Genomic DNA, 25,063 nt, shown 5'->3' on the forward strand with positions numbered 1-25,063 from the left:
TTGATATGGACCCAGTAGAAGACATGCTGTATTTGAGTAGGCCATTGTTTACCAAAATAGTTTCTTTCCTTTCTGAAATAAGGGAGGGAGGGAGAGAGGAGGTAATGGAGGGAGAGAAGAAATCAGTGACAAGTGATTTCCAGGCCCATAAGGTTGAAAAGCAGAGAGAAATTAGCTTGACTTGATCATTCCTGTATTTTGAATTATGGATCTGGTGACCCACATTTTAACAAATAAAGACATTGAGATGTTGGGTACTTATTACCAGGTCACAGATCTGACAATATAATTACACACCTTGAGAATTTTGATATCGACAGTGAAATGGACTCAATAATGATGGCTTATGCCTACCTTTGGTCTTAGAGATGGGAGCTGAGGATGAACTCTAATTAAGTTGAGATAAATTTTCTCTTGCCTTATATTTGCTACTATATACATAGGTAGATCGTATTAATTTTATACTTTTAATTGAGGTGCCGTGTGTACATACCAAAAGGGAGTCTTTATATTTTACTTTCTCAGCTATAGAATTCTGTTACTGGCGTGGTGTATTTGCCAAGCATGATTTCTAGAGCTTCCATTTTGCAAATATGACAGTTGGAAAGCCGAGGCTTGTCTGCAATCCGCAAGCTCTCCCTAGACTTTTGCAAAACAGTGAAATTTAAAAAAGGATATAAACATGATGACAGACTCTCCATTTCATGAACAATTCAATTTAATGATGGATTCCAAAATAATTGACTTCAGTTTGTGCTGAAATGACCTTTGATCTCTCTCAGCCTGGCATTTCCAGCCTATGTTTTTAGAAAAAAAAAGTATTCCTTTTATATATTAGTCCTCTGCTGCTTTTGAATTATAAAGCTATCCCTTACGAAGAAAAATAAAATATACATTTAAAAGAAAAATGAAGAGGACTGCATCTTGTGTGTATTAAACCTCAGTATTGAGGATGATTAATAAGCCACATACATGTTTCCTTCACTATTTCTCGTATTTCCTTTGGCTTTCATAAAAAAAAAAAAAAAAAAAAAAAAAAAAAAAAAAACACCTTCACATTCACAGAGCCTTTTCAATCGGGTAGAGTCTATTATGTATAACTAAGGCTTGTACCATTCCATCACCTCTCTATGCACCCCTCCCAGTTTCTTCCTTCCTGTGCTTAATGTTACAACCAAATATTGAATTTATTTGAGCTTTGTCTGTGTGAAATGTTTGTATTTTTTCAGTAATATCTGTAAAAATAATATATTTCTCCCTATATTATAACTAGCTTTCATATCCCCCCATTTAATTTTGACAGGTAGCATGATGAGATTTAGAAGAGAGGCTAAAGTTAATTGAGGTTAGCAAGAAAAATATTCCTGTCAATTTCAGGTTTTTTTCCTTTAATTATTTTTAACTCATGAATAATCAATTAAATTAAAACGAAATGTACATTTTAGAACACTTTGGAAATTCCCACTCCTGAAAGCATCAGACAGGAGCCTCTTGTGACACTACCGACAATAGAACATACTACTGATCTTTTGCAGATGACATAGTTGTTTTTTTTAAAAATGATGCTTCTTTTGAAGTGACAGAATGGATACACTGGGAAGAAGTGGAGCCTATACAGCCATAAAATGCAGTGTGCCTTTTCAGTGACAACATGGCTGCACTACAGCAAGGGGAGTAAGTGTAGCGTACAACTCCAAAGACAGGTGTGGTTGGGTCTCTACTGAGAAGGATAAACAAGCATTCGGTACAGTTCTGTATCAGGGTTAGCTTCAAATCACTGTGCTTCCTCAGTGCCCATTAATGTGCTTTTGGCCTAGACTATACAGAAAAAGAAGGCTGGCCTAAAGAAAACTCACTTAAATGGTATATTTTCTTTGAAAGGCCAATACGTTGTTTTTATCAACCCTACTAGCCCAGTATCTTAGACTGTCTGGATTATTTTACTAGAAAAACGATTATTTTGCCAATAATTTAGGAAAGCAGACAATCCATCTAAAGGAAAAAATAAAAAGGAATCTTCCTTAGAATTCTTCCACAGACTGGTTCCCTTGATCTTTTCCCAATTTAATGCCCTGCCCACCCTCCTTTTTTTTCATTCATGTGTGTGATTTGAATATTCTTTCTTTTGTAAAAGGAGAGTTAGCATTTTAGTTTTATGTTGATGCCTATGGAAGGTGAAGGTCATGTAAAAGATGTTTCTAAGATCTGGACATGAAAGTGTTGTTCCCTGTGAGTCATTCTTTGTGAGGTCATTCTCTCAGTCACATATTTATGCAACAAACTTTTATCAAGCATTCACCACTATTCAGAAGGCAGCTCTGCTTTGCTGAGAGTTCACGTTGTAACTACTTTAAAAGTAAGATATATAGCACACGATATTTGGTAATCTCCGACAGCTAGGTTTCCCCAACTTCCTGCATATTCTCCCATTAACAAAACATAATGCCTTTTCCTTAAAAAGTTAAATAGAAACATCATTAAGTATGGTTGAACCAAAGTAATGGTAGAACAAAATATAAAAATTGAAGCAAAGAAACTGGTTCTAAAAACAATATTTAAAGAGCATGTGATAAATTTGTATTTCATCAAATTCTAAAATGGCTTTCTTAAGGTTAGTATGGAGAGCTGTTCATCTGATGTCATCTTTCCTTGAGAATGCCAGCTTTGGAAGCATTCTTTCTAATTTCTATGTGAGAAGACAGACTTCTGTCATTAAGAACTAAGCTTCCAGGTACAAGGACCTGAAATATCCATGTATTGAGAGTCATCACTTTGACTAATGGAAGATCCTGACCACATATCATCCTAAGCACCTCTTCACAGTGTGTCATTTTTCCAGCTCAGTTGATTTTTGATATATCTCACTTTATCAGTCAGTGAGGTGGAAATTTCATCACTCTTGTATGCTTTTTGAGTTTTTCTTAGTGTTTGTTTGTAATAGGTTTTATGGGTGATTAGTTATGTGAATTGCGGCATTCTCAAGGATGGGAACCTATCTTAATTTCACTCATGAAACCTGTTTCTCTCATCAACTTTCCCATAAACCAGGGGTAGAATTTGTTTTTCATTCAAACACACTTTTTACAATTAGTATATGTACTTTTCATCACTACTTAGTGTGACAATTAATAGCTGAAATTATTTGCACTAGCTCTAATGTTTGAGCACTGGCCTTTCCAACTCCATGATTTCACACATTGGTTACTGTGCTGGGACACAACACTGACTGCTCCACTGGGCACGATCAGATGTCAGGATTTTACCAAAACCCCACTGAACAATATTATGACATAAGAGTAATATTTCCATTACTTCTGCAGATGATTGTCTTTGCCCTAAAAGCTTTCACAGTAAAACGAGAATTGATATTATCCACCATTTTATTTTCCCTAATGTCACTGCATGTACCTGCCCTGACAGTCTTCATAGTGTCATGGTCCAAAGCACAGATTTTTTTTATGTCATGCAGATTATATCGGGGTTTGAGCCCTAGATGTGCTACTTAGCAGTTGTGTGACCTTGAGTGAGTTATTCAATTTCTCTGAGTCTAGGTTTCATTCTGTATAAAAGAGGGTTAATAAATGCCTCACTTCATAGGTCTGCTGTGGAAATTAAATGAGATAATGCATGAAAAGTGAACATTTCATGAGTGCTCTATACATTTTAGCGTGTACGTTAAATGTCTTTAGTTTCTATTTGGCAACTTTTGAGGCATCCCCGGGCTGTAGAATCCTCAGGTTAATTGTACATTGTAATCTTTAGTGGCCGAATTTTGGAAGTTTTCTCCTTTTGTTTTTATACTACATGATTATAATGAGAATATTCTGCACCACCATTATTTTTCCAGATACAAAATTTACCATTAAAAGAGTCATGGAGACATATGAATATTATAGCATGACTTTGTTATAATAGCTTCCTTGCTAGATCATCACATTCCTATTATTCAAGAGGAAAATTTGAAATAGAGTATGAAGACTCTATAGGGGATACTGGAAAAAAAAAGGAAAACGCAAAAGCAAATGAACTAAATCTAGTAGTAGCAAATGAGAGATGCCCTGAAGACAATATTATATTATCTCTTCTTTTTTAAGATAATTTATTTTTCTATTAAAATCAGCTCTATTGTCTCATTTGGGTTTTTTGGGACATCAAAGTTCACGTAAATCAGGAAACATTATTGATTATTGAAGACCTACTATGTGCAAGACACAAAGGTAAGTAACATCAGAGAGGGTTTTCGGGTGGGTTGATTGTGAATTTTGAAGTAAATAACATGTGAGTAGTTGAATAAAAATGATGGCACAGGAAAGCTTCAGTCATTGTTCGTGCACTTCCTACTTCTCAACTGATGTAACCAAAACTGTTCAATCTGGAACAGGTGCAATAGCTTAGAATTGGTTTGCATGGACACAGACTAGTGAACTTGTGAGGTTGTATGGACCTATTATCACCCTGCAGTAGTTTTCAGCCACTATGCCTTGGCTTATTTCGTGCTGCCCATGAATAAGGGCTGCTGGCAAATTGAGTTCAAGTTGTCAAGGCTTTTTTTCGGGGAGGGGGAATGGAGGGAGTGGGTTGTGCACCAAGAAAACGCAGGTTGATTGGATCTGGCATCCAGAAAGCTTACCTGTGCTGGTTGTGAACATGGTAGCCCTGAGTATCACATTGTCAGGCCAGTTCCAGGAATTATTACATTTTTACTGAACGATGTGAGCATGCTGCCCTGAAAGTTTGAAGAGGAAATGGTCAGGGCCATAAACAGCTCTACTGAAAAAGCAACAGATTGTTTACATACCAAGTCCTGAAGGGCCAGGGAGTGAAGACTGATTAACCAAACTGCTCTTATTCCTTTAGTGACACTGTAAGGCATTGACTTAGAGCAGAAACAATGACATTACAATTGTGGATGACTTTTCAGTGTTGTTTTGAGTCTTTTATTTCTCCTAATGTGCCACCAAAATGTTTAGTATTTCGAAGGCTGTCATGAACTATGGTGGAGAATTTTCTGAACTAGAAAATTAGGTGTGATCAGACCGATAAAACATTCTTTCAATGAGTCACCACAGAGATAGGAGAGTTTTGTTATTCAGAATCTATATTTTGATGGCATTCAGTTTACAGACGTGGTAGCCATAATTCATCCTCTTTTACTACATTTTTTTTAACTAGGTACTTCAGATCTGTGCACCAGTTCTGTTCTCTGGTTACACACCTTTGCTTCTGCAAAGCTGCTTTTTTCTGCCTTTCTGCCTTGGTCTCAGATGGAAGGATAATGCTCATCAGAGTAGTAAATGTCCAAACCAAGTTCTTTGTATGTGGCCTGGTAGAAATACCCAACGCCAGTTTAATGAGTGGTGCTTACTTGGCAGGAGCCTGTTCCATGCTTTTTGTTGGAAGGCTTTGAAGCAAGTGGTTGCTGTCCCAGAAGGTCTGCAATTTAGGAACAGGAGGAAGGAAAGGCTCTCCGATGACAGTTATTAACTCCCCAGGTTCTGCAGATCTGACCATAGTGGGTCTGATCCAGGCGATGGTGGGGGGTGGCTAAGGCAGAACCAACAACAATGTTGGGCATCTCTCTTGCTCTTTCTGTGAAAGATTCTGCACTGTCTGCTCAGATATGTCTTACGACGATGGTCTGGCTGTGTCAGGCTCAATCTAGTCAGGCAGTGGGGACGCGGGCTTATCTTATTCCCTTTGGCACCACAAGTTACATAGACCCATACTTTGCATACCCAAGGAGAAGAAAAAAGGTTCCTTCATTCACCCCTGCTAGGACAGTAAGCCATACTTACACTGGAGATATGTTTTTCTGTTGTTACTGACTCATGCTTAAGAAACCAGATTTTCACAGCCATCTCACTATCATAGCATATATGAAAATGTGTATAAATTATAATACATTTTATAAGTATCTTATCATAAGTTAATGTTCTAGATATTTGCTACTTGAATCTTTCTTGAATTGAGTTATCTGGATGCATTTTTCATGGAGAGTTTATAGCAAAATATTTTAATGGGAAATTAAGTTGTCATAATTTGGGCATTTTTACACATTTCTAATTATTATTATTGGACGAATATTTTGATGCTCAAGCTTTTCTGAACCCCATCTGAAGGAAGTTATATAGTACCTGAGGACTTCTGCCAATAACATAGTGGTAAATTGCCTCCATTACGTGGCTCTTCATCTGCTTAGTGTTTCATGGTTTTCAAGTTGTACGTACTAGAAACGTTCTCTAGATAAAGTATGAGAGGAAAAAAGCATTATGTACATTAGTTGAAATTGGCATCATGTTGCCAATCTGTAATAAGCCTTAGGGGAGCTCAGTGTTGAAACTACTCAATTGAATGCTGCAATTTCCCATAACAATTTAAAAGGCCTGCAGGCATGCTAAAGTCATAGCTGGATCTTTCAGTTAACACTCTGTAACATGACCCCAAAGTCTCATTTACATCACAGCAATTAAAATATATTACACATTCTGTGTTTACTATATGCTGTAGAAATAATCCAATGAAATGCGGCTATTTTCCAAAAATAATCATGGAAATCTTTATGTTCACGATTTCTTCTTTCCAAAGTGGTATCACCATTACATACATATACACAGAGGATAATGATGATTGTGAAGGTGGAAAAGGGTGGGGCAGGGGAAGAGGAATGCAGTCTAGGCTAATTATAACTAGTAGTCATTATGACCTGCTGACCCACATGGAATTAGGTTAGTAATCTCAATCCGGTTCATAGGTGACAGGTGTCCATTATGCAAAATAATTATTGTAATCAGTGCTAATTGGCCCCCTACTGGTAGTTAGAAGTAGAGGGACCAAAAATTAAATGAGTATTAAAATGATACACCTCCCGGTTGCAGAAGTGCTGCCCCTAGACTAGAAAAGAAATGCCGATGCCCAGTTGGGGAGGTGATGGGAAAGGAGAGTGGCAGTCACCCGAGGCAGGTTTTTTTTTGTAAATTAGAGTCCTTTCCTTAGTGCTCCATTCATATTAATTTTAAAATCCTCCTGGCACACGGATTATAACTATAACTATTAATGGATATCATAACTATTTTGTAATGAGATGAATAGTGAGTTAAATTATTTTAAAGCAAAGCCACAGTAGCCAAAATTAGATCATATTTTCTCAACAGTGACTACTGCATTTTAGTAGTGCCTTACTTTCAAGAAATATAGACCAAATTGACTTAACACCAAATTGTTGCTGCGGTTTAATATTTATTGAGTAGCCGCAATTTACTAGCTTACCTTGAAAGTGTGGTTTTTAACAATTGTCTAGACTGCACCATCAAGGTATGAAATACAGTGGCAAAAGTCCAGCTTCTCTACTTGGCAGGCGGTCAATGGGAAACCAAGGAAACCTGTCAGAACACTCTTGCTTGCACTGCCCTTTTGTAGTCAGGAAGAGTGCTGAAAGAATTCTACTTCAGTAGACTTCAGTAGGCAACAATTTTATCTGCTGCGTAGGTCCATTTTAATCCTGTGCCTCCGTTTATAACTACTGTTGGTAACAGATTGAAAAACAAATGTTTTTGATTGGGCCACTTACTCCCAAGGCTTTGTGCTAATTATTGAAAGGGGCCTCCTTTAAGCAAACACACCCCCTCATTGGGATGCTGTGTTGGGCACTCGCCCCTCAGCAGGTGTCCATGACAAGGCGGATCTGAGTTGGGCCATGTGTACCTAACTCATAAAAATTTTTATGAACATTATAAATTATGCACATATTTGTCTTTATGATATAAAACATTCAGGAACAGCTGACTAATTGGATAGACTTTTTCTATTTTTACCTGACTCTCTGGCAGCACTTATACAGTCATAATATTTGAGTGTATTTTACATATGCACTTTAAGGTGTGTGACTAAACTTGAGATGTCAAAACATTATATTTCTCTGTGAGTCTATACTAGTCAAGCATGTTTGTATATCCTGATAGTGTTGCATTAAAATGCGTTTAAAAACAAACAATAAGCACCAAAGAAGAAAAATATTAAAGAGAATTGAATCCTCTAGAGGAAGTGTGCCGACTGCTTGCCAGACTGCCTTTGAAAATGTTGGTCTTTTTCCTCACATCCTTCGAGACTGAGTCCAGACCTGACCCAGCCCCCGCAGTATCCACAGCAAGCCAAGAGGGTTTCCATAGTTCTTTGGGTAAATAAAACACTAGGACTGAATGCAAAGGCATTTTGAAACCCTGAAGCAACTCTGGCTGGGACCTAGCCCCTTGGAGCATCACTTCAAGGAGGAAGTGGGGTTTGGGACTCTCTCTGTCCCCATCTCCCTCTTCACTCCACAGGGGGATACCTGTTGAGCGAGACCCTAACCTCCAGCACTGAACCAGAATTTCCTGCTTTCCAGGAGTCTGCGAAGAAAGTGCCATTTGGCTGGTTTGGTGCTTTTCAGACTGAGATGAAAACTGTCTGGTGGGCAGTAGACAGAGGATATGTTTATTATAGTAATTTCGCCTGTGGGTTGCAGAGGCATGAATAACTGCACTTATCCTTTATTCTCCAAATACTTGTGGGTAGTGATCAGGTCTCCACCTAGTTGTTACTAAAATAAACCCCACTTAGATCGTTCAATCTAGAGACTCTTAATCAGTTTTATTGCCCCTCTTCAAAGTCCTTCCTGTATTTGCCTACTGCTGCCTACTACCAAGACATAAATATTTGGATACCATTATAGATGAACTCATTTTGATGTTATTGGTGTGAGAACTATTTTTTTTCTAATTTAATGACATAGGATTTCTGAATAAGCTCATAAAAACTCAAAACCCAAATTCTATTCAAACATTTTAGCCAAATACCAATTTCACTATAGACCTATAATCCCTTGCTCTCAGTCTTAAAGGACTGAGCTTTTACACATTTTCCTCCATCCCAGCTTCCTCAGATAAGCCTAATGACATTGGACATTATTTTTGGACACTGGACAATGTTTTTGAATTTAATTATAATAACGGGTTCTTATCAAATACAGAGTATGTTATATGCCCATTGCTGTGCTTTTTCAACTGTATTTCGTTTAATGGTCAAAATATCTCCATAAAAAAAGATGTTGTCATATGCGTTTTAGAGAATGAAATGTAGGAAAGCAAATCTCAGGGAATTTAATTACCTGTCCAAGGTCATAAGTCACATAAATTATAAATTATAGAGCTTGACTTTAGACATAGATCTGTGTGATCAAAATCCTGTTCTGTATTTCCTCTCCAGTGGTAGTAGTATAGGCTTTTTTAGTTGAGAAATCAGGCTAAGAACATGTTAGTTAAAATCATATTTCTGTCTCTCTGAGGTTGTTTTCTTTAATGTACACTTCAGTGGCAGGTTGGCTTTCTCCACAAGGTGACAAAAATGTAAACAGGCTCCTCCTCTTTATCTTCCCAGATTAGCAACTCCACATTCAATGGTTTTGAGGAGGCACATTCCCACTACTTTTGTCACATGTCCTGGTCTGAATTAGGTCACATGTCTATTCCTGAACCAATCACTAAGATTCTGTGCAGGCAGTTCCACAACCCCAGGATTGGGGTCTGCTCCACCAATATAAGAGAGGAGCGTTTGTTCAGGGAACTATGGGGCATACCAAAAAATTCATATGACCAAGATGGCAGTGATGTAGGGGAGCAGCTCTCCTTTGGTAACTAAATCACATGGGACAGGAGACAAGAGAATTGTGACTGCATCCTCTTCTGAAACACATAACATCACCATGAGGTATCATGTATTTCTCAATTGTCGTTTCCCTGAAGAAGAAGGTTGAAAGCGTTTCCAATGTATTTTATCTTTTTAACTTTGTCTTGAATTTTCTACCTTTCTTACTCCTCACTTCAATCTCACTTGCCTTTTTACTTGTCCCTTCTCAGTGCAGTGATCTCTGCAAATTTAATATCGTGCTATTTTCAATATTACAACCTTCATTGACTTTGTTAATATTGGATCTGTTGACATCCTGACACAGTTTGTCAGACTCTTTGTTGTCATCTCTCTCTCTCGCTCTCTGTTTTTTAACTTTAAAAACATTCTTTTTTCATTGCTTAAATCCCCTTTTTGTTCTAAAGTTTGGAAGTAGAGTCTAGTGGTGAAAAATACAGATTTAGAATGAAACTGAAATGTGTTCAGATTCCACTTAACTACTTCCAGACTGTGTCCTTGGAGAGGTCAATTAATCTCTCTGAGCCTTAGTTCTCTCATGTGAAAATGGGGTTTATAATTCTTACCTAGCAAGGTTGCTGTGAGGATTAAGTGAGGTCATATATGTAAACCATCTGGCTTATTTTAAGCACTCAATAAATAATCAAGATTGAAATTAATAATTCATCCAGGAGCTTTTATATCCACTCTTAAAGAGAGGACTATACCCAGCACTTAGGGAAATAATATTAGCTCTTCATTTAAGAACCTCCTCCAATTGAACACAGTATTCCTAACTCACCAGGTCAGTAATACGTCTCATTGAGTCATTTTATGATCTAGCAAGCTGTAGTTGTTTTTAAGCCATCTAGAAGGCTTGCTTGTTTTTCTCTCATTATGACGGAGGGTTTGTATGTTGAATTGATGCTACACAGATCTTATAGTTTGGCAACTTTTCAAAGAAATGAATGGAAGAGCACAGGGGTACCCTTTCCCATCTATTCTAAGTATGGAGATTATGGCCTTCTCCCTGCATTTCTTTATGCCATTGTAACCATAGGCTACGTAGCTGTATTAATATATGTTACCATTATGTATTATATTACTATTGTCCATAAATTTTTTCAGGAAAAACAGAATCAGTTTTAATTTGAAACTATGCAAGTAAATTGCTTTATTTATTTTTTTAATAATAGAATGTAATCCCACTTTACTGGGTAAATTCTCCTCATTATCCGTATTTTTTCTTTTTTGTTCATTTCCAGTTTCTTTTCCTTCTACATATAAATAATTTTGAAAGAATTTTTAATGATTTGATCAGATTTAAGCCACTTTTCTTATAGCCTAAGGCACTGTTCTATATATTTTCCAATTAAAAATTTTCCAGCATTCACTTACTCAGCAGCTATTTTAGTATATTGCTTCTATCTGTTTCATTATCTAAGTTTGCCTATTTGCTATCCATGACAAAGCATGAAAAGGAGTTTTAAAACAATAAGCTTCCTGTGTATTATTTATTAAGTAAAGACATAAATATATCTTTACTCATATGAAAATGTTCATAATATGTTAAGTAAAAATGGGTTACATAATCACATATATATATATATATATATATATATATATATATACATGAAATGTATATATATTTATATACACACATAAGAATAGAAAAAAACCTGAAAAGGTGAACACTAAAATGTTAGGAGAGAAATAATTTTAATGATTGGGGGTGGGGTGGGGCACTTATCTGTATTTTCTAGTTTCCGCAAAGGACAAATATTACTACTTAATACATGTTTGAAATTAAACAAAAGCAAGAATTGAGTACATATTAAACAGTGTATAGGAACAGCCTCGTATTCTTTCTGTCTCAGTAGATGGCCCTCTTCACCCATCTGCTCAAGCCTGGTAGGCATTCTCAATCTCCTCTTCCTCACTCTCATTTCCACCCATCACCAGTCTTGCGGCTGACTCCCCACCCACCTCATGTCCATAACACTTCTCTAAATCCCCACTGCCGTTGCCGCCTCCCTAGCCCAAGCTATCATCCTTTTGCCTTGATATCTGCAAAAATCTGCCAAGTTTTCCTGCTTCCACTCGAGACTTCCCTGTTCCCTTTTCTCCACACTTGAGCCGGAGGGTGATTTCCAAACTGTAAATCCAATTGATCATGTCAGTGCCTCATTTAAAACTATCCAATGATTACCCATTATCAGTGGAATATGAATGAAATGGCTGGCCTGCCCTGTGAAACATTGCATGTGGCTCTTCAGTTTTCTCTAGCTTCATCTTTCCTCACACACTCTGCCCCAGCCCTACTGGCATTTGTCCATCAAGGTTAGGTTTCCCTTTTTCCATCCGTTTACGTTTAACCTGTTTGTGTCTTTATATTTAAGTATGTTTCTTGGAAGCAGCATATATGTTTTTTTATTCAATCTGCAAATCTCTGTATTGTTGTATTTAGACCATTTACAGTTAAGGTGGTTATTGACATTGACCTAGTTAATAATATAATCCTACTATTTGTATTCGATTTTCCCCATATATTGTTTGTTCCTCTTTTTCCTACTTTCTTTGGATTAGTTGAATTTTTTTATGCTTCCATATTTTATGATTCCATTTCTTTTAGTGGTTGCTTTAGGGTTTAAAATATAACACAGTATACCTTGAGGTGATATTATGCCACTTCGCATATAGTATAAAAACCTTACAATAGTATACTTTTATTTCTTCCCTTCCTTCCTTTATGCCACTGTTGCAATACATTTTAATCATGCATGTTACAAAATCCACCATAATTATGATTTTTTCTTTAAATGGTCATCTATCTTTTAAAGAGATTTATATAATAAGTAAAGTATCTTCTACATTTAACTATGTACCTACCAGGCATGTTAATTCCTTTGTGTAGATCCATATGTCTATCTGATGTCATTTTCCTTCTGCCTAAAGGGCTTCCATTACATGTCTTGTGATGAGAGAACTGGTGATCAACTTTAGTATGTCTGAAAAAATAGTTGTTATATCTACATTTTTTAGAGATAGTTTCACTAGGTATAGGTATCTAGAGTGACAGTTTTTGTTTTTCTTTTAGTACTTTAAAGATGTTTCCCTATTGTCATCTTGTTTACATTATTTCCAATGGCAAACGTTTTTATATAATGAGCCTTTTGCCCGTCTGCCTTTGAGACTCTCTTTATCACTGGTTTGAACAATTTTAATCATAATCAATGGCTTGGTGTAATTTTCTTTACACTTCCTGTGTTTGGAGTTTGTTGAGGTTCTGAGATCTGTGGGTTTGTAGTGTTCATCAAATTTGAGAATTTTTCAGTTATAATCTTTTTCAATTTTTTAATGTTCACTCCTGTTTTCTCCGTAATAGACTCCAATTACATCTATACTAGCCTCTCAAAGTAGTGCCACCTCTCATTTATATACCATTTATTCTCTTTCTCTGTGCTAATTTTGTGTAGTTTCTATTACTATAATTCATTAACCATTTCTTCTGCAATGTCTAATCTGCCATTCAGTCTCTTTAGTGCATTTTTCATCTCAGATGTGTAGTTTCATATTTAGAAGTTTGATTTACATCTTCTTTTTATATCTTCCATATCTCCATTTAATTTTTTGAATATATGAAGTACATTTATAATAACTGTTTTCATGTCCTTGTCTATTAATTCTAACACCCATTTCAGTTCTGAGTCAGTTTCAAGTCATTGATTTTCTCCTCATTATTTTTCTGCTGCTTGGCATGCCCAGTAATCTTTGATTGGATGACAGACATTGTGAGTTTTACCATGTTTAGTGCTGAGTATTTTTGTATTCTTATTATATTTTTGAACTTTACGTTACACAGCTAAACTACTTTGAAATGTTTTGCTCCTTTCTGGTCTTGCATTTAAGATATTTAGATGGGATCAGAACAATATTTAGTCTAGTCCTAATCATTCCCCACAACTGAGGCAAGACCTTACTGAGTATATTACCTAATACATGATAAAGTTTTCCAATCCGGTTGGTGGGAATATGCACTATTCTTGGCCTTGGGTAAACTCTGGATGCTGTTTGCTATAATTCAGAGATCTTTTAGGGAAAAATTTTGCCACCTAAAGGACAGTTTGTAATGTCTAAAGATATTTTTTTATTGTCCTGACTGGAGTGCTACTGGTTTCTAGAGGGTAGAGTCTAGGAATGCTACTAACCATCCTACTGTGGAACAGCCCCCAACAAAAGGGATTTTTTTCATCTAAAATGTCAATAATGCTGAGGTTGAGAAATTCCATTATAATCCTTTCAAACCACTCTTTCTCTGGCCTCCAGTAGTGTCATTAGGTGCATGTGATGATCAGTGTTTGCTGAATTCTCAAGAAGGACCCTCTGAAGACTTGCAGAGTTCTTCCTCCACATAGCTCTCTTTTCTGCAACACTTTGCCCTGAAAATTCTTACCACGAGTTCTACCAGAACTTCAGCTCTGTCTCTTTAGCTTAGGAAGTCTCCTGGGGTCTTCCTGGTTTCCTCCTCCCTCTGCTACAGCCTGGAAATTCTCTCAATGAGCAAAGGTAATCAGGGCTCATCTTGGATGTTTCCCATTGTTCAAGGTTCACTATCCTGCATTATTTCATGTCAGTGTCTTAAAAGTTCTGTTTCATGTATGTTGTCTATTTTGTTGTTGCTATTTAGACAGGATTGCACATCCAGTTTCTGTTACTCCATCTTGCCTGGAAGCAGAAGTTGACGTTTTATGTATAATTGCTATCAAATGATCTCTTTATTTCCTGTCATGTTTAAAGAAAGCAACCTGCCTCGTTTTAACCTTCTCAACCACTAATTATTTGCTATATTTATTTTTATCTGTACCTGTGTCTTCTTAACAAGCATTGCTTTTGTTACTCACAGTAGATTTGTCTTACCCTGCATTTCTTTTCAGTTTTGTGTTTTAACCTTGTGCCTCAAACATGATAGCTAAATTTACTTGCATTCTTCTGTGTAAAGCTGTAAGCTCAATTTGCAGTTATGCTTGAATTTAGCAATACCAAAAAAAAAATCACCAAAATATGATTTCATTTTTGTAGTTAATTATTTCGATTCTTTGATTTGTAGATTTCCTCAGGAAACAAAATTTCCTCTAAAATGAACAATAGCAATTGATTTCCTCTTGTGTTCAATAGAGCTGTTCAATAAAGGAAACACTTTGAAAATTTTATGATGTGCAAAGTTGTATTTACAGTTTGATTAACATAATTGATACTAAATCATAAATACTAACTTACTAGGGACAATGTGAATTGTGAATAAGAAAAAACTATTTTCTTCCATTTTCTTTCTTTTTTTTTTTTTAGTATTGTGTATAAAGAACTTAATTTAGATCTTTAATCTAAATAAGTTGTGGTAAACTAGTTTTTCTCTGATGTCTGCTTATTCTTTTGAGTGAGCTTTTCCAAACTATTATAAAGATAGGAGGACAGTGTACACAGAAGATATTCAAGATGACAATCAGGAATTTGTAATTCTTACAATAAATAGCAAGGGAAGCATGAGTGATATTGACCAAAAGGTTACTTAATCAATCCTTTAGGTTTGGATATTTCTTTGTATTTCAGTTGCTAGATAGACACATAAGCTCATGGAATTTTAAAAGTACAGATGACTTTATGGATGTTTGTTATAGGCCTGATAAACTGAAATCATTGGCCTCAAAGGTTTTTAAAGATACACAACATCCAAATAAATCAGATTACTTCCTAAAGTACAATTTAAAAATGGTTATTTGGAACTAGGAACATGTTATGAATCAATACAATAATGTTGTTAGGTTCTCTGGTCAAGTTTCAAACATGGTTAAATAATATATTTAAAGTAGAGGATGTGATCACCACAAATGTAGTGTCCCTAAGTCAGGGACTGCCTGCCCATTCACTTAGTCAATCAAATATATTGCAAGAGATTGAGATAAAAAAAAAATAAAAAAGACCATATAATGGAATTTGCTTTAAGACCCAGCAGTATTTTCCAGAGGACTACCATGGTTAGTAATATGGTTTTTCAAGGAGCTAATAAAAATTAACCCAATCAGTTTGATGTTGTCATACAAGTATACTTGTGGTAGCCAGTTCAACCAAAAGTATTTGGTCAACTTTCTTTCTAATAGTTTTCCTTATTTTAGCAAGGCCCCTGCCTACCGATGCAGCTAGGGTTCTGTTCATTAAATGCTTTATGCTAAACATTCATGCAGTGACCTTTTTCCTTCTGTAGGACTGCATTCACCATCAAAGTGCTCTAAAACAATTTAGCACAGTTAGGCAGCTGTGTTTTTTAACCTTCTCATCTTCAGCCTTGAGTACAGGGGAGTAGGCAGAAAACTGCCTTTTGAAGTCATATTGAAATGATTGACTTCCATCAGAAGCCTATCAGTACTGGCAACACGTTACAGGGTAGATTAAATCCTCGAAGAGTTTGAACAATGTACAAAAATGAAAAGACAGATACAAAGGATTTTTTTATTGTTTGAAATCTCTAACATCAAAATATCTTTGTCTTTGATGGTATATTTGAATGTTATATCTTAATTTATTGTGCCACTGTAGAATTGCTTCACAAATAAAGAAAACTCAGATATTTGGTGCTAGAAATGTTCTGTAAAGCTCTAGAATACCTAAAATTATCTTTTCATTACTAATTTATTAACATTTAATTGGTATTGATTTATAAACGTTCATAACATTACCACAAGGACACATCTTTACTAGTGATGATATATGTTCATATTACTACGTTAAAAAACTTATTGATTATCTAATTTGCAAGATTGTAAAATTGTATCATGGGCTATATAGAAAAGAGAGTACCCTTTACATTCAGAGATCCAAAGGGACAAGTCAAGACAAATGGAAAAATGCGTGGTCTAATTCAGACATTGGCAATTTTTTTTCTATCAAAAGCCAGACAGTAAGTTTAGACTTTGCAGGCCATCAGGTCTCTGTTTTAGTTTCCTAGGGATGCAGTAACAAATCACCACAAACTTGGCGGCTTAAAACAACAGAAATTTATACTTCAATTCTGAAGGTAGGAAGTATGAAATCAAGGTGTTCGCAGGGCCATGGTCCCTCTGAAGTTCTAGAGAAGAATCTACTCTACGACTCTCTCCTAGCTTCTGGTGGTTGCTGGCAACTCTTGGTGTTCCCTGGCTTGTAGCTACATCACTCCCATCTCTGCCTCTGTCTTCACATGGCCTACTTTTGTCTGTGTGTCTCTGCATCCCAATCTCCCCCTTCTGTTTCTTATAAAGGTACCAGTCATTGGATTTAGTACCCACCCTAATTCAGTATGACCTTATCTTGATTTGATTGTAACTACAAAGACCTTATATCCAGATAAAGTCACATTTACAGGTCCTAGGGATTAAGACTTCAACCTTTTTGGGAGATACAATTTACTACAGTTGCTGTTGCAAGCACTCAACTCTGTCTTTGTAGCGTGGACGCAGCCAAGAATAATACGTAAACAGATACATGTGCTGTGTTCCAGTAAAACCGTATTTACAAAAACAGGTGGTGGTTTAGATTTGGCCGGTGGACTACAATTTACCAGTGCCTGGTCAAACTAATTGAAGCAAAAACTGCAGCAAAGAAAAAAAAAACAATTTTCCCTTGTTTCAGTCCGTCCATTTTTAAAGTATAAAAATACATACATAAGTGTATATATAGCTATAGTTATTTTAAAATAGATGTCAACCTAGGGCAAAAAAAAAAGGAACTTTTATAATGATTTCAAATCTCAAAGCTCTATTCCTAAAAATGATTGAATCATAATATTTTTCTGGCAATTAAAAGCTTTTTAGATGATCATTTAGTTATGGGGGTCTACATGGACTGTCAGCCAATGCGATTGAGACTATTTTAGAAATAAGATTTTTCTTGAACTCAGACATATGTATTCACTCTATTAGAAAGATTGTACCTATTGACCTCACTAAATGTACACTCCACGAGGGAAGGGACAGTTTTTTTATTCAATGGTTTGTCCTCAGCATAATAGAAGAGACTCTAATACGTTATAGTCATTCAATAAATATTGATCTAATGTAACTTTTGTATGTTGTAATAAAAAGAGTGAATTGATGTGTTTTTGTTTTAATACTGTTGTATAAAAATAGTCTGTGCCACCATACCTGGAAATTATTTATTGTCTCTGAAAGTAAATGGAATGCTACAATAAGAAAAATCCAATTTCTATTAAGAGTTATTGGAAGAATTTATAGAGAGAATAATGGGATAATGAATCAGAAGGATCAGTAAATAATATTAGCTTTTTGTTATCAGATTCATGGAATAGAAGAAAAAGGTAGGGAAGTCAAGATACATTTCAACAGCTAAGCTAAAATATTAGAAACTACTTTTAACGGCCCAGCTCAATTTAATAGCAGAGAACTATGGATCCCCATGTGAGGTAACTCTTTACCGGCAATATGAGTAGGGAAGAGTCCAGATTGGTTGAAGAGGTAGCAAGGGGAGCAGTCCAACATTTACAAGCACAGGGGAATGCTGTGGTCATTCCAGCTCGCAGAGTTTTGTGACTGCAGGATGGAAGGCAAACATTTGCACACGAAAGGTGTAGGACTTGTAATGTCACTCAGAAAGAATCAAGACTTGTGACAGCATAGATGTAAACTTAGCCAATGTTGAAAGAATCAGAATCAGCTACAAGACTCCATGCTGGAAGCACATTGTAGAGTGGCAAGATGTGTGGGATGACAGTCGAGGTTGAAGAAGAGGGAGAGAGACTCTTCAGGAGAGGGACTCTATGTGGAAGAAAAATGCATAGAATGAGGATGTGGAACCAAAGAGAAGACCAGAGGCCCCTAGGAATCATTTGTGTTGAGTAGATTGTGAAATCATTAACATAAGAAGTTTAAAAAAAAAAAAGTGAATTTAGGAAAGAAGGAGTGCCTTGAGGGGAAATGCCACAGGGCTGAAGACAAGGCCTTTAGGGACCTTCAGATTAAAAGGAAAGACAAAATAGGAAAGAATAAAGATAAAGGAGGACCATTTAAAAAGCTACCAGCCCTGGGCAACTACCTGTCTGCTATGCCCCATGTGTTAGGTATGATAGACTTTCTACTTGCATTTCCCCATCCCTGTCAGATCAGTAAATTTGGGGGGAAAAGAGCCTTCCTAAGCAAACAAACACAATTTGTCTTGCTATTTCTAACTATTTCTCGCTACTGGCAGTTGCAAGAAATTACCCCATCAAATTAGCCACTTGAACTGACTTACATATCAGGACAGTGCTGATTAAATTCATTTTCTAGAAAGGAAAATGCATTTTAAGGAGATTAGAAAAGAAGAATCAGCTTTTTCCACAATTCAAGACATTTAAGTCCTTGAAACATGAAAATTGTGCCCTCTGAAAGACAAGTCTTTGTAAAAAATAATAAAATGTTCAGTGCATTTGACGAAGTCTCTGCTCTAAGAGACTCCCAATTTGTTCCTGCTCTTTAAAACAAATGAGAAAGAAATAAAAATAGTATAAGTTTTTGTAAGAAAAAAGGGAACTTTTTTCTTACAAAAACTTATAAGAACAAATTTAAGAAAAGTAAAAATACTGCGAGAGAAAACTTTTCCATTGTGCAAAATTTAACCCACATATCGAAGCCAATTTTTAGCTAGTTTCTGGAGTCAAATTTAAGCTTGAGCTGAAGTTTGTTTTTCGTATTAATGTGAAAAATCAGGTATAGTAGTTCAAACAAGACGTATAACTCTCATTAACAGAAAATGTGCCTCGACTGCTAGTAATACAAGCTAATTTTCGCTTCCTGTTGAAAGCAATTTTCTTAGCTAGGAATACTATTACTTTCCACCATCCTCCAGATTGAGAAGGATGTAGTCAGTTGTCTTTAGGGTGCTGTGGTGCTGACGTCATGCAAACCTTGTATCTTTACAGAGAGGCCAATGAGAATAGAACCCTGAGTATAATTTGTAACAACGAGGACTGATGTGCACCCAGAAGGAATGAAGTATGGATGTGAAAGAACGGAGGCCTTACTGCTCCCTGACCAAGAGCAGACGAGAGAAAGAACGGCGGCATACAAATTCCTCTGCAGACAATGAGGAGTGTAGGGTCCCAACACAGAAGTCTTACAGTTCCAGTGAAACCTTGAAAGCTTTCGATCATGATTCCTCACGGCTGCTTTATGGAAACAGAGTAAAGGATTTGGTTCACAGAGAAGCGGATGAGTACACCAGACAAGGTAGGTCACTGTTCTAGGAAAACAAGCTTGCTCAAACTTGTCCGTGTCACTTTTTTACCTTCAAGGTGACATGATGATTTTTTCAGTTCCTTGTCCTATCCTCTGAATCAAAATTTGAGATATTATATTATCTCAATACATATTATGCATAGTATATGTGAGGTTTGTGACTGCACATGGCCACAGCATTTGGACATAAACTTGAAACCCAAGTCTCCAGGGCTTTCATACAATCTCATGAAGGTGCTCAAGAACATTGTTTTTATAGTTAGAACTGGTGCAAGGAGAACAGGAACTGTTGGTAAGGAACCTCATCTTTCCGTCATAAGAAAGGAAGGATTCTTATTCTGTATCATCTTGTGATCCATCCATCCCAGCTGTTGGTATCTATCTGTTTATTCAAGAGCCTGCTGTGGAGACCTTCCGAATGCTCTCTCACAGGCAATCCAGGACACTGAGATTGTACCTTCAACCATCCTTGTTTCCCATCATATAATCCATTATGGTTTGGTGAGTCACATATATTCGTTGAACATTTTTACACTGTGTTTTCTGCCTGCATTTTCTACCAGTGAAATAATGACTTCTGTAACTTTACTTCATAAACCTAAACCTACTAATTTATATGCTTTGAGACAGTAGCTTATTTTAAATTAGGCAGATATAGTTATATTTTGCTTCTTCTAATGCAGTCTTGAGATGAGGGCAAGATTACTACTAATAAAAATTAAATCCTCTTACATTCTTATTACACAGTCAATTTACATAGATCTTAGCATCCCTTAGCTAATTTAATCAGGAAATGAAGAAAAGTAAATTAAACTTCAAAAATAAAGAACATATCCATTCTTTTCCAATCACCTTACAGACAGTGTGACTAACAGTTTGATATTGGGTAGGAACAAATTTAAGAAAAAGTAATAATGCAATAAATCATTCAAAAGTTTGAAAATTTTCCATGGTTCTTTTCTTCCTTGCACTGTGGAAAGAGCCATACCAACTAGAATGAAATAGCGTTCACTCACCCAAACGAGTTAACATCAAAGAAGACTCATTTGATTTACGAAAGCGAGATTTTTTTCATCCCCTAAAACATGTCTTACTAATTACAGGTTATCAAATTTGTTGAAAGGGGACAAAATAGCTTAAGATTTTTAATCCTTTTTTTAAGAGAAGATGTAGAATACAAATTTGATGTACTCTTGTTAAATCACGGGATTTTAGTTCACTGCGCAACGTATTATAATTCTAAACCCAATTTTTTTCTTTCATATTGTATACGCAGCTGACATTGATTTTCAGGGTACATTTTTCAACAATTTAAAACATAGTAGGTATTTGTAGAAATGCATGCAATCTGAAACCAATGTAAAATCTTGCTTTTTGTAACAAACATAACTGTTTAATACCCTATTGGATAAAAACACGTTGTGAAATACTATTAGAAAAAAAAAAAAAAGGCAGCGTATGTGGCATGACACGTTGAGGAGGCTCATCTCCACCCTAAGCAAGCATTCAGTTTTGGCAGAGCGGAGGATGTTCAAACAGGTTAAAAATAGCAAGCTGAAATTTTCACCTCCTAGGCAGCATTAATCCAGTGCAGACTGTTGTTGATGACATGGCGATACCATCTGTGGAAACCCCGGAACTGAAGTTCTTAGGGGGCCAAAGAGTACTATCACTCAGCTCCTTGCCAAGCAAGGACAGGAGGAGGAGAAGGAGCGCAGGAAAAAGAGTGAGCGAGGCAGCCATTGGAGGCCTCTTGTCAGAGGCCCCTGAATGGAGTCATGAGAAGATGTTTAAGAACAGAGGTGAAGGGAAAGCAAAGGTGCAGTGTGTGACAGTGCTACAATTCACTGATGTTCATAGATCAGAAAGTATTCAAAACATAAATGGAACGTACTGCTGTGTATAGCTAACAAGCACTCATTCCTCACTGCACTCCTGTTAGTGTGCTAATAAGCATGTCATGTGCACTATCATTTAACCCTCGCAGTTACCATCTGAGGGAGATCCCAGGAATGTCCTCCTTTCACAGATTGAAACTTTTCCAGGCTTGGAGAGGCCTGAAGTCCCATGGAAGAGCTGGGACTTGAACCCAAGCCCCTGGCACTCGGGCTTTTTACCTCTGTACAATTGCCACAGCAGAAAACAGGTTACTCACTATAATAGTTGCCCTTTCGTTTATCAGAGTCAATTTCAGCCAATTCTGATGGGGAAGATAGAGAGAAGTGAGGAACCTGGAGACGTATTTGGGAAATAAAATTGATAGGATTTTGTGATTGGATTGATGAGAATGAGGGAGAAGGAGGCATTGCAATACTTGTGCTTTCCTACGGTTTGATATGGGGACTGTTTGTAGCAGGAGCAGTAGAAGGGAAGTCTGCTATCACATGATGTTTTTCTCCAGCGAGCATAATGAAAAATCCTCCTAGGCTTTCATTTTCTTTGAACCTGACAAATGTCAATTTTTCATCACTGACTGTTATGCTGTGGGATTAATTATTTAATTGACAAAATGTGCTTCCTGCCACAGCTCATGACATCATACACATAATAAAAATGAAAGGTTAAAAATGTTAATAGTAGCCAAAGATCTTTGAAACAATTCCAAAGAATCATGCTAATTTAGTTAGTCCATGGACTTTTAAAACAACTTGTCAGTCCTACATCCACTTATCCTTTGAGTGACACAGGAAAATGCACCTTCAGCTGGAGGAAGTGATAAGAAGAGGCCCCATTAACGCAATTACATGAATTTGAACCTAAAATTGTAATGTTTTAATTTTTATTGACCAATTTTATGGCCTGTTATCAAACTTCATTTTAATCATTTTTATGGCTTTACTGACTGGCAGGTGACTATTGTTTAGTACATGTTATTATTAGATACCTTGAAGCTGGGGATGAATTCATTTCCACAGTAATGTGTAATTTGACTGGATCTCACACAGATGTCTTTCTCTCTCTCTCTTTTCGAATCGCTTCATGCGGTTTATTACGTGTTGGAAATAGTTTCTCTTTTAGCAGCTGCAAAGCGCTCTGTAGGTGTGATAGGGTTAGGGTGACAATGGCTTGTTTTGCATTCTTGGATACTATTTTCTTTGATTCATCTTTGAAGAGAATTTATTCTGTCAGGTCTGAGACACATTGCTTATAAAACAGCTGCATAAAATCATCCCACAGTTTTAGAGAAATGATTAAATAAAAGATCTTTTTCCTCTGTACAGTGTACACTGCCTGTACTGTTCATGACCAAACTCATGACTTATCAACTCCAACAAGGAATTTTGGCCATGAGGGTGAATTTTAAAATGAAGTGATGTCTGAAAATAAGAATACTTTGGTTCTACAGAACTGCGAGCCTGAAAAGAACATCTCTGGGACAGTCTCAACTGAAAATGTTGGCCAAATAGTCAATAATTGGGGTTGGGCTTATGAATTTCAGAATTTTAATAAGAAAAGACCACCATGTATAGAATGGCCATGGGGAGGAAGGTCATCTGTTTTTAAATTAAAAAAAAAAAAACAGATAGCATTATGTCTATGTTTATACATACCTGAAATCAAAATAGCAAATAAATTTGCCAAGTAGGGAAGGGAAGAAGGAAGGCAGATTGACAAAGACAGGCACTGGCTGACTTCTAAGTGTGACTCACCTCCTCGGGTCTTCCCTGGGAGTGTGCTTCTCATCCCAAAAGCTCTGTCCTCTCCTCTCCATTGCTTTGGGATTTGCCTTCTCTTTCTGCTTGTCATCATCAATGCCCAGCTGCCCCCAGTTCCTACAAACATGGCTGCTTCTTCTCACCTCATGTTATTGCTGGTTCCAGGCCAGTTGAAGTGTAGTTTGTGGGGAAGTAGATTTGCAAGTCTTAATTTTTTGCTACTGTACCTCTCCAGTGGGCTGCATGCTAGCCCCAGTCCATCTTTCATACAAATATTTCAGATGCTAGACCTTCCCCTTACCAAGGATAGGGTTTCACCAATGCAGAAAAGCAGTCTGCATGCTCCTGTAAATATGTATCCAGGATTCTGGCATGCTGGTGACTTGAATGATGCCTCACCCACCCAGCTCCCAGCCAACTCCTTATCTCCTCCCAGCTGAGCAGTGATCAGAGCTGCAAATGAGATACAGAATTCTCTTAGGCTTCTGGCAGGACAAACACGGTGAGGTACTTCCCCCCATTGAGCCAGATGAGACTCTGAATGGGGTGATGCCCTACGGTGAATATCAGAAAGAACGCTGTGGCTTTGTGGTGCCAGAGGGACTGGCCTGCTTCTCTCATGGGCCTTGCTGGAGTGAATGTTGCCTTGCAAGAACAGCTGGTTTCCTGGACCCCTCACAAGCTGGGGGAACCTAAACAGATGCATTTTCTCCACTCTGATATTATGCGAGTGCCAACTAAGGAAGCCAGGGAGTGAAAAGGCTTGTTCCTGGAGTGTGACAGGACTTCCTACTGTTTCTTAAGGCACCCCAGGAAAGCAACACCCTGCTTCCTGGTACCCAACATGTAGGAAGGGGGATAGGATGCAAAGCAAACAGATCAGGAAGCTCATCGTGAAAAGGAGCAAGGGAGACGAGAGAGGGAAATTTGAACCAAAATAAAAAAATTTTATAAGAGCACTTACAGAAATCTACATACTGAAAAGAAAAAAAAAGCAACAACAACAAAACCAACAAAAACAACTCAATGCTGGGGTGGGGCATAATTTACAAACTGAAAAAATATATGTGATAGATTTGTTGAATTCACTAAAGAAGAGAGGGTGGTCATTGATGAAATTCAAATCAATAGTATCAAAGACCAAATAGAAGAAATAACTCAAAATGGAAAACAAAGTTCCAGGTAAAATTAAGAAGAAAACAATACACACACACACACACACACACACACACACACACACACACACACTTTCTCACACTTCCCTACCTCTAAGCACATCCTAGAAACATTCTTAAACTTTATAGATAAACATATTTTACAAGATTCTAGAGAGAAAAAAAACAAGTTACTTTTATTGTTACTTACAAAAGAAACAAAAATAAGACTAATGAATTTCTCATCTACAACAGTAAAAGCCAGAAGACAATGGAATAACATCTACTGAGAGAAAATCTTACAACTCAGGGATATTATACACAGAGAAGATAT

At 36.8% G+C, this 25,063-nt stretch overlaps 1 protein-coding gene across 9 annotated transcripts in view; it reads left to right on the forward strand.

Moving 5' to 3' along the window:
- TENM3 (teneurin transmembrane protein 3) overlaps nucleotides 1–25,063 on the forward strand; it is a 955,259-nt gene that overhangs the window by 507,500 nt on the left and 422,696 nt on the right. For all 9 annotated transcript variants that reach the window (XM_081046184.1, XM_081046189.1, XM_081046188.1 and 6 more), the window contains one exon: nucleotides 19,604–19,910. In XM_081046184.1, coding sequence (XP_080902310.1) covers nucleotides 19,679–19,910 — 232 coding nt within the window. In that variant the 5' untranslated portion in view covers nucleotides 19,604–19,678. The remainder of the gene's footprint in view (nucleotides 1–19,603; nucleotides 19,911–25,063) is intronic.

The sequence above is a fragment of the Rhinolophus hipposideros genome (assembly GCF_964194185.1).
Source record: "Rhinolophus hipposideros genome assembly, chromosome: 4".
Taxonomy (NCBI): domain Eukaryota; kingdom Metazoa; phylum Chordata; class Mammalia; order Chiroptera; family Rhinolophidae; genus Rhinolophus; species Rhinolophus hipposideros.